At 32.3% G+C, this 22030-nt stretch overlaps 1 protein-coding gene across 1 annotated transcript; it reads right to left on the reverse strand.

The window, feature by feature from the left end:
• Positions 1–3133: 3133 nt before the first annotated feature.
• On the reverse strand, positions 3134–18491 carry LOC133291877 (protein arginine N-methyltransferase 1.5-like). The gene is made up of 23 exons (XM_061490219.1): positions 18154–18491; positions 17225–17342; positions 16709–16818; positions 13387–13476; positions 13211–13279; positions 12127–12206; positions 11684–11759; positions 11478–11564; positions 11151–11226; positions 10721–10812; positions 10600–10635; positions 10417–10485; positions 9746–9814; positions 9560–9613; positions 9368–9442; positions 8704–8796; positions 8516–8619; positions 7873–7921; positions 7705–7791; positions 7424–7529; positions 5754–5841; positions 3564–3657; positions 3134–3450 (listed from the first exon to the last, which is right to left on the reverse strand). Exons 1-23 carry the CDS (start codon positions 18289–18291, stop codon positions 3367–3369), a joined length of 1944 nt encoding a protein of 647 aa, XP_061346203.1. The 5' UTR covers positions 18292–18491; the 3' UTR covers positions 3134–3366.
• Between the last annotated feature and the right edge of the window lie 3539 nt (positions 18492–22030).

The raw sequence follows: 22030 nt of genomic DNA on the forward strand, positions 1-22030 counted from the left end.
TTAAAATTTAAATTTTAAATTTGACTCAAATAAAAATTAATTAATTTTAATTTTAATTTTAATATCGGTTTAAAAAAGATAAAAAGAATTTCGAGCGTCTAATTTCAAAACTCAATAAAGTTTCCAATAATATTCACTCTTCCCAATAAAATCCAATATCACATATAGCAAATTAAATATGAAACTACCTAAAATTTCTTAAGTATCATGGTTCCATAAATTATATATAATTCATTGCAATGATCTAATTATTTATAAATCATACCATATAATTAGATTATAATTATTAATATTTTGAAACAAATTATTAAATATTAATTTATTACATAATTCAATTAAAAATACTCTATAATATTATAATGATTAATTACATATAACTACAGTAATAATAATTAATTAGGATGACATATTATACATGTAAAATTAATTTATTATGACATGTTTAATTTAATATAAATCTTGATATTAATTACTGAATAATTACACGATATATTATTATGATAGGATTCATTTATTATATAATAATCATGTATATATTACTACTGATATAATCATATTATAATCAAGATCTTTTCCGTAATCATAAAAATCATGATAAAATAAATACTTCATTAATATTAAAATATACCATCATATTTTATATTAGTTATATTATTAAATGATTTTAAAATTAAGCACAATAAAATTTCCAACAAATATATTTTATCCTACGATGTTCTACGGATCAAGAATTACATATAAAAATCTTCAAATAAAACTAACTTGTGACACCCTAAAGATCATAATCATACTATCAAAATTCATATAAAATACACCTATCTCTAAGGATTAGGATTGCATATAATAGAGTTCAAATTAATAAAATCTATTACTCCATACAGATCAGGATTATAACAAGTTTCTGTAAGACTAAATTATGGTTAGCTAAAGATTTGGATTAGGTCAAACAAAATTCATATAAAACTAATATATTATTCCCTAAAGGTCAAGATTACATTAAACAAAATTAATCTATTATTCCTAATGGATTAGGACACACCCAATAAATTCTATATAATAATTTTCATACAAAACTAAACTACAATCACCTAGGCATTATTAGGATTGCATAAATTTTAAATTAATTGATTATTCCATGAAGATTAGAATCATATTTAATAAATTTAATATAAAATAAAACTATAGTGCCCTAAGTATCGAGATTAATTCATATAAAGCTAACCTACGAATACCTAGGAATTAGGATTACATATAATAAATATTAATTTTTTTTTTGGTAATCTAAGGGGGTTAACAAAAACACCCCAAAGAGATCAATTCAATAAAATCGTTCTGAAATATTAAAGCTACCTACAGATTACCTAAAGATTGGATTTATATCAAATAAGAATTCACATAAAATTAATATATTACTCCCTAAAGATCAATACTATATCAAACAAAATTCATATATAATTAATCTATTACTTCTAAAGAATTAGGATTACCTGGTCTTCGTGTTTAACAACTTCCAGGAGGAAAAGCAACTAGAGAAGAGAAGTGGTTGTAACCAAAATTAAAAAAAAAAAAAAAAAATTGAGGTAAGAAGAGAGTAGCAGAGAAGAAAAGGAGAATTGCTGACGATTGGAAGTGATTTGATTTGGTTAGTCTAGGCTTCTAGTTATAGTTGGAGTTCTGGGCTCAGATATGAGCTTCGTACAATTATTTCCTTTTTCTTCTTAATTTCTTATGGCTCATAATATTGTTGACTCATTTGCTAACTCAAGACTGACTCATGATATCTAAAAAATTAAGTTTGTTGATTCATTCTAATCAAATCAAACATTAATGCATAAATAACCAATCAATTAATAATTCAATTAATCACATTTATTATCTAATCCTAATATATATATATATACACACACATGCACACACACATTATTATTATTACTAATTTATATTTTGTTATTATAATTATTTTATTGTTATAACTTACTATAATTTTCTGGGATATTACATTAATTACTTCAATTTACTTATGATTTGAATTTTAATGTTTGAAATCATTTGTTTGAGTTTGAGATTCTTCAAATTTATTTTTTATGTCACATTTTCATATTTTAAGTTTTATATTTATGGAGTACAATGTAGTGTATCACTTAGGTACAGCGTTGTAGTGCTACCCGCCCGCTATAATGCTATAGCAGTTTAGAGGGTCAGCCACTACACACTGCTATATGAGATTAACAAGTATGGATATAAACTTAACTCATTAATAGTGATCTCCCGCCCTGCACTCCCTGACCAACCCAACAGTGCTATCAGAACCAATTATTGATTGATTTAGGTGTACAAATTATTTGAAAATGATGGTTGATATTTGAATTTGTAGGCTGTGTAAACCTATATTATGAACCAAAAGACTAACCCACTCTTTGATAACCTAGTCAATACTCGAAAAAGCTTACGATTGAAGGGGAATTGATAAGCATAAGACTCACACATAAGCGATAGATTGTTGGAAAATTAAATGTATGTAAGTGATAAAAAATCTCACATCAAAAAGAATAGGCTAAATATGGTATATATAAATAAAAATACTCATAAATTCAATATCTTAAGATTTTGTATTAAAATATAATATCGGACTCACTTAATATGACAGATAGAACTTAAATCATTGGTGACGATCCCGACAATAGGCTCTCCCCATTAAATTATTAAAATCTAATTGTTATTCCACATAATTTAATCAAAATCAATCAAACTAACAATTCTAAGATTCGTTCTTCACGTCCTCTCGGATGTTTATAAAGGCAAAAACGTGTGTAAAAGCCCCGCCCCCTCCCCTTTTCTCTCTTTTTTTTTTTGTAAATGTACAAAGTTGCCTAGGTACTTTTGCTATTATTGTACAATAAAAAACATGCATTAGTTTTTTATCACCTCATCATGCCATATAAAGTTCTTGATGTTATCAAAAAAAAAAAAAAAAAAAAGTTCTTACTTGAGGTGATTGGACCCAAACATCCTATTCACACAAATAACTTCATCCATGTTTTATCCCTAAACTTAAATAAACCACTAACGCTGAAACAGACAAAAAAACAAATCTCTCACCAAAATCTTCGATATATATGAATGCTACAAATTAATTACATCAAATGGATGCATTTCAGAGAATAATGGCAATTATCTTATTGTACAACATGATTTCCTATAATGAATTGAAATGAAAAGATCCACCAAGAGGATAGCACCAAAAAAGTTTGTATTAAGCTGTCCTTAAAACTCACTCTGGGTTCAAGTACATTTGCTTTACACTCACTCTGGGTTGCAGCATTATAAACTCAGTACTCTGACAAATATTCCAGAAAATACATGGCACTAAAGCCCAACCCAGTACGAGCGCCCATTACTGTTGTGAATAGGAGACGAAGAGGGAGATGCAACGCACCACTCATACCAAACCTTTTTCAGATTTCATAAAGAAATAGAAATCAATAACATTAAATGGAAACATAGATGACGGCATGAATACAAAAATGAACAAATGCCAAAGTAGCAAGTGATATAAAATCAACCTTTGAAGGACCACAACAGCGCCAGAAATGCACTTCAAGTTTAGAACCAGGATCCACACAAATAGGCGTCCTTAGTGGGAAAAATATTGCAAACCTGCAGATACAGGCGAACAGAATGGAGGGTTTGAGAAATTGACTTTTATTCCTTAATCTTTACCATTTCAAAAGGGTCACGAAAAAAAGATACAAGACTATTACTTCACCTTTTTCATTTTGAAAAGAATTTTATTGGCAGTGAAAAAACAACAGCACAAAACATGGTGTTAGGCATCATATAGCAATATAGGGTAGGGCACGTAAAAATTATATATAACTAATCCCTGAAATCTCAAGGAACACACGAAACATCTATATCCATCTAAGAGAGTAGTCTCTTTAATAATAATCTTGCAAAATAATATATAGAAGTTTTGCATTTTATGATTTTCTTAAAAAAAAATTGCAAACTAATAGATTACCACCTTCAAAAAGATCACCTGCAAAAATTATATATAATTAATCCCTGAAATCTCATAGAACACATGAAACATATATATCCATCTAAGAGAGTCTTTTTAATAATAATCTTGCAAAATAATATATAGAAGCTATAAATGCTAGAAGGTTTTGCATTTTATGATTTTCTTTATAAAAAATGCAAACTAATAGATTACCACCTTCAAAAAGATCACCTTTCAAAAAAAATACCAAATTATGCAAACAGCAATTACAAACACCACACATGACACTGAATAAATAGAGACATAAATTAAAGTGACATGCAATAGATCATATGTAACGAATCAAAAAAGACCCAAACTTAACATTTTCTTGGTTCATTCATTTTTCCAAAATTTATCCTCCAATTGGCAAACATATACAATATATGCTGTGATTTGGTGAGTATGGTACTAGAGGAATGACAGATTTTAAGGATAAACTTTTGTCGTTCCCTTTTTTATGGTATGAAATGGTCTTCCTCATGTTTTTGGTGCTCCACAACCAAGTACAGAGGGGTCCTTTTGGCATCTTATCTTATATAATAGATGATTGACAAGCTTTGCTTGCTTGGTGCCTGTTTCACATGTCTTATTTTTAACTTCTCTTCTCTTTAAAAGAAGAAGCTTAACTAAACATAATTTTGTAAAAGCTCTTATTTAAAAAGAGCTTTTTTTTATAATGAAGAAAAAAAGTTAAAAGCTAAAAGCTCCTCGGGAAGAGCTAATTTTTAAGATGTATGCCAGTTTTTTGAAATCCTCATTTATTTTACAATTTTACCTTTATTCTAAACTTGTATTTATAAATTTTATCATTTACCTTAATAATTTATCCTAGTAACAATTTATTTCATCTTCCCTCCTTCAAAAACCACTAGAGCAGCTTTATATAATTACAAAACAGCTTTTAATTTTATTTTTTAAGCTCTTTTTATTATTTAGATAAACCATAGGTATCCTCCATGGGAGGCAATCCTGTTTGGGGCAGATCACGGATTAAGTCTTTAAACCCCTCCTAAAAATGGTACTGGGAAGGATCGAACGCATGCTCTCACCCACACCTGCTCAACTCCCATGCGCCAACTGAACTACCATCATTTGATAGCTCTTTTCTAAGTTAAGTAGCGGCGCTAAACCGCTACAATAGTGAGTAGCGGCATAGCGTAGGGGCAATACTGTTATCCGCTACACCACTATACCATTAGTTCAAGTGAAGATGAAAGTAAGGGAGAAGATTTGTTGGAATTTGATGGAGAATCTGAAGATGATGATGATTTTCTTTATTAGTTCACTTCTTGTATTTGACAATTTCATTGTTCATTTGTGTTTTATTTTGGATCCTTCATTTATATTCCTTGTATTTAACATAGATTGTGGAATTATGTGTTTGATTTTGTGTGACTTCGTATGTTTGAGCATTTATATTTGTGTAGTATTAGACTTTAGTATAATATATGTGGAATTAATATTTCACCGTAGCGGCAATACCGCTACCATCTACACTGCTATACCATTTTTGGGGTCGGCAGCTACCGGCCACTAACTGCTACTGCTACAGACAAGTATGCTCTTTTTTAACTTTAGCTTAAAATTAGATTTTAGCTTGTCTACTTTGGTTTTTCGTCTGATACTGTACTCTATCTTTTGCTATTCCAATAAAATTACTTCTCTTATCCCCAAAATGATATAAAATAAACGGGGAAAAACTCAATACCAACTGAACATGTTTGGTGTGGCTGTCGAAGGTTCAATTCCAAGATGCACATCCTTGTAAAGAGTTGCATCAAAGTAGCCAGCAAATCCTATGATCAAGGAGTACAAAAGGTCAGTATCAAACAGATAAATATGGCTTAGGGGCTTAGGGAATTGGGCACTACTGCTAAATCTAACAGATGACTTGCACCAACAACACAACACGGAGAAGCTAATATAAATGATGTAAAATGTTATTATGAAGCAATACCAACATCCTAAAAAACTACATAACAAGACTGCCTGGACCCCTATAAACCAAGCGAGATATCTATCAAACAATTCAGTATACTAAATATAGTACCAGATGTATTCTCATTTCACAACACATTGCACACTGTACCAAGACAGGCAATTAGCAGAGACATTCTCCACAATCATAGACTTAATTAACACACAGTTTATCTTGTGAAACAGAAACATAAGTTTCAAGCATGAAACCTAATAGACATTGTGAACGTTCCAAACCTTTAATCATTGTCACTTATTTCCATTTTGAACTGCCCCACAACTAGAAATGCCTCTATCTGAAAAATATCAAGTGTTTCACTTTTACCTCCCAATTTATCCTCTCGATTGAAAATCAAATATGCTTCTAACAATCTATTGGCAGCAATGAGAGTATACCTCTGGAACCTACCCCTCTCTGGCATTAATTAATCAGTAGTACGGTTTAGATAAAAACGGGTGGGATTCCAGCACTGCAATTAAAGCCTCTCATTTTAGCTCTAAGAAATTTATCTGTCATTTTAGTTCTCTATATGATTCTACACAATATTTTTATTGACCAAGATTATGTTTTTTGACTTTTTCATGGAACTTCCAATTTTCCATAACCTTAAAGACAGGTAACCTTCTGAATTGTAGTCCCTGACTGCTCGACTCTATTTTTTTCCTTATCCAAATTAAAGGATTTGCCACCTTGATCTTTCTGGGTCCCCAAACATTCTTTGAATAGGCCTGGACCAATGTTTGACAATTAGCTTTTGTGGTTTTAGCAGAAGAAGCAAAATTTCTGTGGTCCTCAAACACTAGTACATTTGCTTGAGGTGGAACTCGTATTCTTTTAATGAGGCTGCTTTAGCACAACACTGGATTTGAGATATAACATAAGGCATTGAGCAACTATTTGGTGTTAAACAAGCACATCCACTTTTTATTTGGGTTTCAAAATAACAGAGGGTTGAGGGATTGGGCAGTGCAGCTTTGTTCCATTGAATCTCTGTTTTTCTTCATTGTTTTTTGTTATATTCTTTTGTTCAGCAACATTCCTTATCCTCCCTTCTCTTTGCAATTTTTCTCTTCCTCTTAACGAAATTCATTTTTTATCCAAAAAAAGAAATAAAATTAATTAAATATACAAAGAGCCAAGATTCCTTATCACTCTATTCATGATTGAAAATTAGTACTCCTGTAATGGACAACCACCAGCGATTTCAAAGGCTTTTTCAAAGATATCTACATTTCACAACCATGTCAATACATAATCATTTCCTGATACATTGCCATGACTTCATCCTATTACTGACAAAACAGACCACCACACAGTAACAATTTGCAAGATACAAGTAAAATCAAATATCTAATGGATAAATCATATTTTCTCAATAAGAACAGATACACACCACATACCATGTACCATTGCTGACCCAGTGTCATTAGGTATTGCAAAATGCAACTTTTTATACCGCTGATTCCTTTCTTCATCAGAGTTTTTTGGATGAGAAAACGTAAAAACCTATGCAGATCAAATCAACAAAAATGAGCAGAAAGTTAATTGATCTAAAATTAATGAGGCAGAAACAATAATCAAAATTGGAAACAAGCCATGAAATTCAAACAGCATGGAGATCAAGATCAGTGGTTAGATCAAAATAAAAGAGAAAAACTAAACTACATGAGAAGTGACTCACTGGTTGACATGGTGCAAGGCGGGCTGCATTGTGTATTTTCACAACATAAGCAGTTTCGAAGTGTGCAAGGTCTTTATGTGCCTTAACCTGAAATAGAAACACAACCAAGTAATATGACGTATTAAATTTATAAATGTAAATCTGACATGGGAAGTACAAGAGATTTACATCATTATATAACTTTGAAGCTGTCATTGGTTGTAGGAAACTTGTGTACCTGAAAGTCAGTGATCCACAATGGTTAATAGAATAATTAGATGAATAAAACAAGAAATCAAATTTAAAATACATAAATTATTCATCTATAGAAGTGAGACTCCATGGCTATAATCACCATGTCAAAATTTTATGCTCTTGATGCTGTCTATCAGACGTTGAAGGTAATAGTTAAATTTCTTTCTGATTTATAAAAATCAACAAATTCATGACAGTGCAATATCATTCCAAAAAGAAAATAGAAACAAGGAAACTCGAACACTAACCTAACTGGTTTGTCCGGTAACCGTAATATCAGGGGTTATATATACAAATAGTGTACACCAAGAAGAAAGCATGTGTGAGAGAAACCAGAGTTGAAAAAATTAGTACAATGTTTAGCAAAAATAAATTTCAAAATTTACGTTGAGTAAAAGACCCAGGAATTCCTACGTAACTCTACAAAGCAAGTAACTTGTACTCAATAACCCAATTTTCATAAATTAGTGGCACTTAACATGGGGTACATTAAAATTACACAACCCTAAAAAAAATAAAAGAAAACCCCCTAATAAAGATATATCTGCAACATATGGAGTGAAAGGAAATTACATACGAAGATGGTATTGAAATTCCATCTTGTTTTAGAAACCTCTGGGCTCCATCAAGGCACTCAGGAGACAGTTCATTGTCACCAAAAGAACCTAGCAACTCACTAACCTAAATTCAAGACAACAGCAATCAGACACTCATAGTATAAACCATAAAAGTTAAATAATTTACTAAGTGAGCTCGGGAATATACCAATATGTCAGCTTTTTCAGGGGCAACCCAGTAACGCATATCACATGAAACTACGGTAACAGTATCCTCCCATCCCTCTAACTTAATTAATGCCTGCTCCAACAAGTAAGTGTCATGTCTAAATGGAAGGACAATAGTAACATTAAAAGAAACAAACCATGGTCCAAAAATTACATAATATTTTCATACAGGAAATTCTCTAAACTAATGGGCAGAAAAAGAGAATCAATTTATATATGGACTGAAACAAAATAAAAAACAATTAGAAGACCTTCATAAAAAAAAATCAAGAACAGGAATCCCCACTCTCAAGAACTAAAGCTAAAAACAATGTTACACAGATAAAAGAATTAACACAAAAATAAATGCTTTTTTCTGACTGAAGGCACTGGAGTAACAGCTCATTGTACTAATTCAGTGTTATTCCCAACTTACTAACATCAATATATGCATATGGACATAGATGTTAAAACTAAATTTATCAAACAAAATAAAGTGCAAAACAAAGAGTTTTGGCACACATTCAAGCATGTAAAAAATGGTTCAATAAATACACTACTTAATAAAGTTTAGGCAATATATTGGGATTCAGCTAATACTGTACTACAAAAATAACAATAAATTATCACATAAATTCATGAAATCAGCATAATCCAAAACTAACATGAAGAGTAACAACTGCATTTGGATTCTTTTCGACAGCATAAACTTTTAGCTTCCGACCAGTTTCTTCAGCAGCCTACACATGAAATGACAAAAGTCATTCTTAAGAAAACAATATACCCAAATCTGCAATTTTAAAGATATTGATTTTAAGACATACAAAAATTTATCAATACAAGGTACAAAATCAAACCTCTAATGATGCCCGCACAAGAGGCCCACGACCTGCTCCAACAACCATCAGTACCTAGTCACAGGAGGAAAAGTAAATAACCTCCGCTGTGCTGCACAGCATCCACAGTGATGCTGTTTATCACACTTAAAAATAGCAATTAAAAAAAAGATGCACTTAAAATAAAACTTGAGACAAAATTCTCACAGTGGTTGTAACAGATGCCTCTTCGTCAGGAACCCTGTCCAGCAATGCTTTACTAACTGCTCTCTGGTACTGTCAAAAGAGAAGTCAATAATTAAATTACAAGTACATATCTAAGTAACCAAAGCTACAAGTGCCACAAGGCACATTATCGAGCTTCAAAAAAAAAAAAGATGGCAAGTACTAAGGCCATTTTCTCTAATATTTTTTGAGCAAGCAAGCATTCCAGAGCACTAACATGTTTCTAATCTTATGCCCCACCAAATACAACAATGTTGCATATCAAACCATGCATAGTTTGAGGCTTTAATTATATATACCTTTATTTCCAGGAACCCCGATAATCTAATCATTATTAAAAAATGACAATATACAGTACATCCAGATCAACCCGACATATTAAAATAAAAATCAGACAACATTGATTGAAGAATGGGGGTGGCTAAATCATAAAGCTGATAAAGTCTGCAGAAATCTTATAACTACTGGACTTCAATCTTTAATACGGGCACCAGGAAATTCAATTGCTAAAGAGACCCACGCACTAGACATACTGATTCACAAATTTCAACTTCAACAGTTTCATAAATAAGATATATGGTGAACCTGCCGAGAGAAAACGTATATATAAATGGATGGGTGAAATTGAGAATAATGTGCATGCATTGCAATACCTGAATGTATTTCACTGCATCTTTCTCAAAAGTCTCATAAGTCTGAGCCTCTAGATTATCCATCAGAGGCTGCACAAAATACTTGTAAGAACTTCAAAATTATATATCTGAAAGTGCAGAGTAATCAGGCAGTAACATAGAAGGCAACAACTGAGTAAAAGAAGCAGGACAAAGAATTCTTACTTGCAAGGGAGACTGTAAAAAATCCCTGTAACCAAGCTGGAATAAGACGCCGAGAGGGTCAACAGGAAGATAATAGCAGATAATGCTATCCTATATATTCAACACATGTAAAGATAGATACCTCAAAACGTTCTTGCTCGGGAAGAGGATCCATTCTTTGGTATAGATATCCAACATAGTCCAGATATGACCGCAAGGGATGTCTGTGTGAATCTAATGTGCAAAAAAATCACTATAAACAGAAGACCTTGGCCAAGGGCAAAATAGTTGAAGAAACAGCAGAACACCGAATCACAACTTTCACATTACATACATGAAGGCACAAGCTCTTTCACATGGGTACACACACAAAGACAGGAAGAAGATATATGCCTAAGTTATATTAGTAAACTATAGTTCTTGTTACCTAAATGCAGGCTAAACAAAAATTAGCTCATAATTAGTTAAACTTCTAAAAACTACTTTAAAATGAAGAAAACATATTTTTACTACTTAAAGAATAATCTCCAAAATCAAGATAACAAATCTATGAACCAATAATAAGAACTTACCCGAAATAGAATGATTATTAAAAGCATCTGCATCCACACATGCTTTTGGATGAACTGATTTTCCAGATATAATGATCTACACAGATGTTTCAAACAAATTCAGCAGTTAGTACCTTTTGAAGGAAAACAAAGCTACCTGAACCTGAATTCCATTTCCTCTGATCAACCAAGCAGTAAAGCAGTATCCAGATAAAAGATAAATGAGATACTAGAATCATAAGAAAGCAAGGTTGTTTACAGTAGAATTAACTGTCCAACCAGTTTTCCATCCACAATGAATATTTACAACTTAAAGAATACAAGATTCAAAGAATTTGAATAGTTTACCTGCATAGAATGGTTAAAAAAACTAGTAATTAGCTTCTGGTGGCGCTTGGAGAGGCACGGATAACCACGAGCATTAGTTAAAAAGGACTGGCAAATATAAAATCAAAAGCACAAGATGTCCTTACATCAGTATGACTTTAGAGAAGAATAAGCATTACCACACTTGATACTTGAAAAATGCATTATAAACCACAAGATGTCCTTACATCAGTATTTATTATAGCTGCTCTAACAGGCTCCCCAAACCAACGTCTAAGGGAATTTGCTGAAGGCAGAGTACTCCTAATGAACAAGATTCCAAGAACAATCATCATGATTCAGGATATCCATACTGAATAGGTGCAAATATAGGATGGGTTTAGGAATAAAAATCATGGCACAAAAAAGCAAGATAAGAGTATAAAATATAGGGAAAAATATTTCTGCAGTTACTGCAGATAAGTTATCTGCAATTATTCCCAAAATAACGTCGTTTTGGTATTGAAATCTTAAAAAATTATAAATATAAAGACTATTATAACCCTGAAATAAATTAAAATTACAAAAACACCATGATTTTCGCCCCAAAACGATATCGTATTGGGCTTACTGCAGAAAAAGCGAACCCTAAAATATAATGGGTCAAAGGACTGAGGAGTCACATACTTACAGAATATCAAGTGCAATTGACAGCTGACTATGATGCTCACATAGCAGACGAAATGAATTCCATGTTTCCCAGGAGTCAACCTAAAAATCAAGATTAGAAAGTTCTGAAAATAAATTTGGCGTCCTAGATATTCATGTCTACAAGAAACTTTAATTTTCATGACCAGTAGTCGACCCCTCAATAATTTGATCCTCAACAAAGATATGTCATTAAAGAATAAAAAGAATATAGAGAACACCATATAAATATCCAATGTCATGTCTTAATGAACAGCAGCTTTTACTTAAGTCACTTAACAATAGCAACTGTCATTTTATTAAGAATAAAAAATAATTAGGATAAACTCTAATTTTCATGACCAATAGTCTACCCCTCAATAATTTGATCCTTAGCAAAGATATGTCCATACAAGAATAAAAAAAAAAAATTAGAGAACACCATATAAATCTCCAATGTCATGTCTGAATGAACATAAGTTCAAATGCTCACTATTCAGCAGCTTTGACTTGACAATAGCAACTGTTATTTCATTAAGAATAAAAAATAAATAGGATAAAGTTGTCAAACTCAAGTTTAGATAAATGTGAAGAACCCTATTAAACTCAAATCATAAACTCTTCAGAGTTCGCATACTTCAAATATAATATTTAAAAAATCTATCACAGTACCCCAAACATGAAGCAAGCAAAATTAACCATGTAAAAAAAAGTTACATAACTCAATACATTACCCACCAGTTATATTTATACTAAACCATCAATTACATTATTTTGTAGTTTAACAAAGCAGAACAAAAATAGTAATAATCACATAAAGTGAGCTTTATAACATAGTACATATTACAAAATATAGGCTATTCAACCCAAGTATTCAACAACATCAAGCAAAATTTTGCATTTTGAGGCCATTTCTGTTAGAGCTTACTTGAACTCGTACAAGTTTGACAAAGAGAGAGCTTAAATGTGATTTAACTCATTCTTGTGTCCTAGGATCCTAAACTTCTAGGAGATTAAGAGCAAACTCAAAGGTCAAACAACTAAGAAGTCCATATTTGAGAAAAAGGACAGGTGGCATATTTACTCACCAAAGTAACAGAGTTTGTATCTGTAGAGTCATCATCATCAGGCTTCACCAGTGGAATCCTAAGCCACAACTTTATTACAAAATTAAAGAAACAAAAGAAACATAAGAAAGGAGCAAATAACAATTGTGAAGGAAAGACAAATGAATCAGTCAGAAAACTTGAACTTAGAATGGCACCTGCATATTACTTAGGCTCTGTAAGATTTGATTCACACACCTAGCATAATTAGCACAAGAAGTTCCCTTGGGAGCAGGAAGCAGGCAAGCCTACACCATATCAGAAGGAATTAGAAAAACCCGGTGTAACTCACGGCCAACAAAGGATTTCTTTTTGATGGTGACTACAAAATGTCAAAGTATGACATCGTATCTCGTTATGCAAATAACTTTTAAATAAAACCAATTAGCATGCTCTGACTCATTCAACACAAAAGGTAACTCCAGAGATTTTAGCGGGAGAAGTGGCAAAGTCAACAACAGTTATATAGCTAACTTAAATATAATGTTAAAGTAATGCACTTGATTGTTCGCTTTTAAAGTAATCACCATGTCAAGTGTCCAGGACGGATTTGCAGGGCAAAACTAAGGCACTATCAAGTTAAGGAATATATATTCACATCACTTCACATTTTTCAACAGATTTCCCCCATAAAATACACAGAAAAATAATTTTCCTAACAACACTAAGAATCAGAAGTATGGTGCTTAATTATGGGAAGGAATTATGAAGCATGGAACAGTAACCAGCAAACCACACACATCCAGGCTACATATATCGTACGGGATGCATATGGCATGCTGGCTACGTATATGGTATGCCCACATACGTATCCGGTAAAAATGGGTTCTTTCTTTCCCCTCAAATTTTGGATACAGCATGTATACAAGCCAATATTATTCATCTCCAAGCCGATACATCTTAGGCCTGAAAAATCTCCAAAAGCAGCGTTTGGTCATAATTCCAGAAACTTCAGAAAATCCATGTATCAGCTCCCAAATCTTATTTAATTGAAGTAGAAAAGTCTCCCCAGGACCACAATACAAAGTTGCAGACCACAATGCCATTTACTCATTCCTATGTTTCAGTCTCAGGCCATAATGGTTTTTTATTGTATTGGTTCAGGATTCATTAATAAATTAAATTTATTATATTTCTGTAAAGAACCATTTCACCCAAAAGCTTAAGCTTGTGGGTTAAGCTTTTGGGTGACGGCTTTTTAATAGTTTATAATATTCTTTAACACGCCCCTTCACAGAAGAGTGGACAATGCACAGACTCACTTACCTATGCTAAGAAATTCCACAAGAGAAAGTGGGAGGCGGTGAGGATCAAACCTGTGACGCCGAGGCTCTAATACCATGTAAAGAACCATTTCACCCAAAAGCTTAAGCTTGAAGGTGAGGGCATTTTAATGGTTTATACTATTCTCTAACAATATAGAAGCACACAAAATAGAAATGATGGGAAATATGTGTTTCAAAATGCATGCAACAAAGCAATCAACAATGAAATTGATGAATAGATAACAATGCAAAATTAATTATAAAATGAAAGAATAAAATCTAAACCCAGTCTTAGACACTGTGTCTTTAAGACAATTTGCCCTCTCTATGGTGCCAAAGAGTGAATGACAATTGTCTCCCAGTATAGAACGGATTATCTCTGTTTGTTGATGGCACTCTTGAACAAACAACACCGATGGACACAACCTTCGTTTGAACTACCGCATAAAATGGATGCAAAGTGAATGTCAAGATTTTGAAAAGTGTTTTGGCAAAGTTTTAGTAAAGGAGAGAAATTAGAAGAGTGACCGTTTATTTTGATTTCCTTCCATATTTATAAACCATGACCAGCCATGATGAATGGTGCCTCTACGGCGGTAAAGAGTCTTGTCTATTCGATGATGAATAGTTGATCATGTTTGATGGTGAAAAGACACCACTCTTCACATTCAACTCATTAATAACACTTAAATTTTATAAAAATTCTAACATACACTCCCTATATATATAGAGAGAGAGGGGGGGTTTCCCGCTCTTCACGGGGTCCACAGAAGGGACATTAGATATGATGCACCGACATTTCAAAAAATCTGATGTGTCTTGTCCGACACTCTAACACGCATTGCAGAGACTCAAAAAAGGATTCAAAGATTGCGTTACGTTTTTAGTTCCAACTATTAGATTCGTTGGATTAAGATTATTATTTTATTAAGTTTAATATAAATATTTGAAATATCTTATGTTTCTTTGCAAAATTGATGGATATTATAAGTTTATGTGTCTTGTCCGATACTCTAACACGTATTGCAGAGACTCAAAAAAGAATTCAAAGATTGCGTTGCGTTTTTAGTTCCAACTATTAGATTCGTTGGATTAAGATTACTATTTTATTAAGTTTAATATAAATATTTGGAATATCTTATGTTTCTTTGCAAAATTGATGGATATTACAAGTTTAGATTCATTTATGTTAAATTATTGAATATAAAATATAATATGCACTATATAAATAAAAAATATTATTTAATATCAAAACGTGTCCTAACGTGTCGAAATCTAATATTTTTTATAATTAACGTGTCGGAGTGTCGTGTCTCGTATCAGTGTCGATGCAACATAGGACAATAGTAAGCCCTTATGCATTTGCAAAAGGTTGACCGCAAAAATCAAATCTATGATTGCGTAACATAGCAACAATGCCAACCGGTGTGTGCCAAGTTTCCTCTTGTGTGTGTGTGTGTGTATCAAATAAGAATATATATATATAAGTTTTATTAGCTAATGATTTTCCAACTCAAATTTTTGCAAAATTAAAAAATAATAAACAATAAAAACTTGTTATGTAATCAGTAATATAATTTCATTAGCCTTTTTGCGAAAATTGTAAAGAACCAATTCAACCAAAAAGCTTAAGCTGTTAAGTGAAGATCTTTTAATGGTTTTATATATTTCTAACACGACCCCTCACACGAGAGCCCACTGGGCTTAAAGGGTGGACAATGCACAGACCCAGCCTACCTGTGCTAAGAAATTTCACAAAGAAAATGGGGGGCGGCGATGATCGAAACCAGGACACCGAGGCTATGATACCATGTAAAGAACCAATTCAACCTAAAAGTTTAAGCTGTTAAGTGAAGACCTCTTTAATGGTTTTATATATCTCTAATATATACTAACAGCGTACACACACAGTCTCTCTCCTGTACACTTATCCCAAACTATAAAAAAATTGTCGTACTCCATATCAATATCCATACTAATACAGGTACCAGATCCATGCAACCTGGCGGAAAAATAAAAAAATTTACATATACTCAATTAAAGTTGTAAAAGAAAGAAAAGAATATTGCTTTTCGACAAGGAAATAAAGATAAAGCAGAAGTTTCAAATTGAACCAATTAATATGCGTAATACAATTAATTACACTAAGGAATAAAGATCAATCAGCACAATACAAATTTGAAATTTCCTTCAACTTGGTTATACCAAAGCACACCTGTAAAGATAGATGAGAGGCCCAGGCTATTTCTTGTTTAAGAGTGGTTTCAGAATCTATCCTAATGGTTTCATCTTCCGAATCCAAATCTATCCATGAGCTAATTTTTCCTGAATAAAATGCAATGAATTACATAAGAAGTTTTACACAGCTGTGAATCCAAAAGGTCTATCAATAAAGAATGGAAAAATCACTACCGACAGATTTTAGAATTGAAAAAATTTAAAGAAAATCAGGCTCATCAAATGCTACACAAATTTATCACCTATGAGACACATGATTAAAAAAAATGCATTCATAAATGGACCCGAAAAAAATTTAATTTTGAAGCAGGAAGCAATTTCAAACTACAGAACCTAACAAAATTCACAAATAAAGAAACATGTTTTCAATCCAATGGATGAAGGTACAAGGAGAATTGATTTTAGAATGAAATATGCAAAATTCATAATATAAATTAAAAAAATATGAATACTAGTACTACTGATAATAATAATGATAATAAGCAATTCATACCTACTACGTGACTACTCCATTGGGATGGACTCAAGACCAAGTCTGACCCAGCAAATGGCAGAGGACCAGATCCCAAACTATCCTTTTTCACTAAGCTTGGCCGATAAGCAGGATCCATCTGAATTGCACCATAAAATCAAATAAGCTAAACAGGGAGAAGGAAACTGCACAATTATCATTTCTCAGCAAAATAAAGTCATATCTCAATAATTTATATCTTGCTCATACCAATAAAATTACCAGTAGCGAAAGACTGGATACGTGCTCAAGGAATCACAAGAGAGAAAATTAACTATCCATTTAGTAGATGGCACGGGATTTTTACCAGGGAGCTACACTACGTATCCGTGCAATGTCTCAATAATGTAGTCTAAGAAGCTCATAGAGTGAAACCACATTGAAACAGCTTCACAAGTTCAGCATTAGACATTATTACTTTGGGTAAGCTTACTGACCAGTCATATAAGAAATGGCATCAACATGCGCCGATATGATTGGCTAATTAGCTACCGTAGGAGCAAATAAAACACATCTAACACAATGCACAAGAACAACCCCAATGTGTCTTCAATAGTGTACACTTAAAATAAAAATGTTTTTTCTTATAGCAAAGCACGGTAGAGTTTTTAGCATCGCAAGGTAAAACATGGCACAGGAAAATGGTAACATGTTACACGTGTTGTGAAATGTAGTTCAATAGAGCCATCCAATGAAATCTGATAGGCTCGAAGTGGAGCAGCTTCATTGGAAATGGCGCATCGAACAGTTTCGTTCTAGGTGAGCTTACTGACCATTCACACACAAAAGAAGCAACTCTACAGTTGCAGTGTGAGTGGCTAATTAGCCACCATCAAAATACCTACATCCAAAGCAGTAGAACACACAACACGAACACCAAAACGCACACAATTTATGTAATCGACACGAACCAGAGGAGCAATAACGAAATCGAAGCCGCCAGAGGAGAGATTAAAAGCGAGGACGTGTGGCATGTCATCGTTGAACTCTGCCTCTACACCACAGTACCGAGATTCGCTCTTATCCCCAAGCCTTTCTCCCAGAGGCATTTTTCACAACCTTCTTTTTCCTAATTCGAATTTCACACCAGGAAGCGTGGTCGAGTTTATGGTGCTAACTATACTAAGCTAAAGCGATTTCAAGAATCACGTTTCACACAAGCCAGGAAGAGAGGGTTTTGGGAGGGTTTTGTAGAAGAAGCTTGTACCGCAACCGCACATTAGGGTTCTTGCTAGGGTCTACGGGGGTTCTTGCTAGGGTTTATGGGTGACTGGGCTTTTTGCAACTATATCTTGATGCTTGAAACTCTAAAACTAAGGCCCAAAACTGAAGAATTGACAGTGATTACTTCGGACATGACTGAAAGAAATTTGGAAATAATCTACCGCGTCATGCTTTTCTTTATGAACCAGAGTGTTTTAGAAGTAGTTTATTTTGGGAATCAGATTTTATTTTATTTTGTAAATTTTGAGAGATTTTAAAAAATAATAATAATTTATTTTGTACTATATATTTTTTTAACTAACTAAACCAAATATGTACTAATTTATTTTGTGTTTATAATAATTTATATACAAAACTTATAAAAAAATTGAAAAATAAAAAAATATTTTGCAATTTAGTCTAATTCTAACATGCTATATTGAAAAATAAAATAAAAAATCAATTTAATCTAATTCTAGCATGAAATTACTAGTGTTTTGTTATTTATTTAGCTGCCCATTTTCTTACTTGATAGTCAACTTTTATTTCATCAGTAAAAATTGGAAGAAGTTTACAGCATAAAAAGCTAATAGTAACAATCAATAATAATGATAAGCCACCCATTTCTTTTATGGATTTAAAATTTAATAAAAATTTATCAAATAGCACATTAAATTTAGTGTGAAGTTGAATATTCTTATCAAATGGCACATTAAGTTATCATATTATTATCTTTATCTCATTTTTCACCTTTCGGTAAAGAGTACATATATCGTATCAACTATTTAATAATGAAAAGAAATTTTTCCATAACCAAAAATCTTTTTTTATGAACACTAAAGAAGAATCCATGAACACCTCAGTGCTCTCTTTGTTATGCACAAATTCTCGAGTTGTGTATAATTTATTCAAGTCCCATTGATCTTACGTGGACAATTAATCTCTTATAGAGATAATGAATCCCTTCGACTTGTCCATTTATAACCGTAGCCTTAAGTTATATCCAAAAATATATTATTATCACTATGTTTCAGGAAGCTAGAGAGTTGTACAATCAAAATATGATCCTTAGACATAATATTCGATAATAACCTGAAGTCATGGATGATCCACACTACCAAATAATGAGAAATTATATTAGTGATAAATGTTATAAGAATCTAAGAATTCATTGTAGAGTCTCTCGACAGGTCAATTTAGTGTGATTTATTCCATTAACAAATTTACTCACAATAACGGCTAAGACATCTATGCACCTGCATTACATCACCATGTAAGTAGTGAGATGGCGTGCTAGTCTAATTAAGCCAAGCAATGTCCTATCCTGGTGAATCTAGACTAGAAACAAGTTTAGCGATTAATCAAGATTTGAGTTATCGCAATCAATATATGATCATTGATCCTTGAATGTACATAATTGATTATTCCAAGAATCTTTATCCATTCAAACATACAAACAAGGAAAAACAATGATATTAAATACATAAAAGTAATGCTATAATAGAACACCTATACTGACATTAAAGTCGTCTTTACAAAATATTGAAAATTAAAAGGGATCCACCATAGATGGCACCGTAGAAGAATCATGTTACATTACTACTAAAATTGTGTGTATAAAAGGAATAGCTACAACATTTTTTTATGGGAAAAGTGTCTATACATTTAAATTACACAACTTACATCCTTTCACTCTCACAAAGAGGTGGGACCCACAACTTTATTTTTTTTGTCAACTCTCTCTCCTCCTTTATCTATCTCTTTCTCTCTCTTAAAATGACACAACTTTACATCCTTCAAAATTATACACACTTTTCCCTTTTTTTATAGAGGAATATAAGATCCAGAATTTCAATCTCAAAGGGGTATTACTAGATTTCCCTCCTAAGGGTATTTGGTTGGAGGATTATTTTGAGATACATAGAAAAGTGGTGGTGGATTTATAAAAAGATCATGTTTGGTAACACATTTTAGAAAATCCCCCCGAGAAAGTGATTTTTTCGATATTCCGTTTTATGTGTAAATGAAAAATCAAAATACCACCTAGAGAGTGGTATTCTTTGAATCCTGGGTGGTGGAAAAATGTCACACAAATTTTCAAACAAAATTAACCCTCCAGAGACATTTTATTTTTAATGGCCAGGGTCATCTTGCTCATGAAAATCTCAGCAAGAAATGGAGATCCACAAACCATGTCTCAAATAATTTACATGTCCAAGACATGAATTAATTTTTTATTTTATTTTTAATGCAAAATCACTAAGCATAATAAAATTCATTATGTATGTCCTAACTCACTAATCATAACTTAGGTCATTAACCATGTTCCAAGCCACTAAACATGTTATAAGTCACTAACCATATCACTAAAGTATTTCCTAGGTCCTATTCATAAAATAAGTCACTAACAATTTCTTAAGTCAGTAACAATTTTCCAAGTCACTATTATAGCATTTTTATTGCTGTAATTTAAGAATATAAAAAATAGATATTAAGACTTACTTGATTGACAGAGTTTCGCTGCACAAAAAATTCAAACAAACTCAAAGAGAATTCTAAAGAGAAGTCAGAGCAAAATCTTAAAGATAAAACAGAGAGATTGAGTGAAGTGAAAAAGTGATGAGGGATATTTACAAGAGTGTTCGGCACGACCAAGCAGTTGATGCGCCTAATTAGGTCACAACTAGTCACTTTAATTCTGGGCGTAATTGATTGCTATATACTCATAAATTGACTCCAAAATATTAAATTTTCATAATTTATTATTTAAATAATAATATTTAATTTTTTTTTTACAAGAGTTAATTTAGTATCTCCGACAGTTGGCCTTGCAAAACCAGCTAATGGTGCCCCTTCGAGGCTCAAGTTCGTGTGGGTCTAGTACGAGCCCCTAGCCATTAAGTTTTGCCTGTGCAATATCTTGCTGTTTGTCAAGTTCAACAACTTCCTCCACCGATCGTCATATCACAGCACGCTGGAAGCCATCCTACAGTGCTCGAGCAGCTTAGTTACCAGATCACCAACCCGACCTCATATCAAGCACCACCACAAATCATATGAAAATAACGACATAACATTGGGATTGGATAATATACGAAGAAGACTAGAAGAGAGAGAAAGAGAGGGAGAAATCAGATGAACATTTTCTATCTTTCATTCGCGTCCCGGGCAAGCTAAATGCTAACAGGAATTTGAATTACAAAAATTAGATAACAAGGAGATTAAACTAAAATTGCGTAACAGAAGAAGAATCACGCTAAGGTTTATTAATAAACAGATTAAGCTTTATGAAGGACTGAATTTGAACATTTCATACTGAGGCCCAATTGCTAATTAGGACACTACGTAGTCACGCAAATATATATAAAATAATGAGAGTAATTATACTTATTACCATTTTAACCTTATTACTCTTACCGGTTATTATGCCGTTTGATGTATTTAAAATCAATAGTTAAAAAATAGAATAAATAAATTACCGTTAATTGCAAATTGATCAAACGGTAATTAATCAAGTAGTAAGAATAATAAGACTAAAATGATAATAAGTATAACCATATATATATATATATATATATATATATA

The sequence above is a fragment of the Gastrolobium bilobum genome, unplaced genomic scaffold (assembly GCF_033153095.1).
Source record: "Gastrolobium bilobum isolate Gb01-03AN ecotype WA unplaced genomic scaffold, APGP_CSIRO_Gbil_v1 utg8480, whole genome shotgun sequence".
NCBI classification, from domain to species: domain Eukaryota; kingdom Viridiplantae; phylum Streptophyta; class Magnoliopsida; order Fabales; family Fabaceae; genus Gastrolobium; species Gastrolobium bilobum.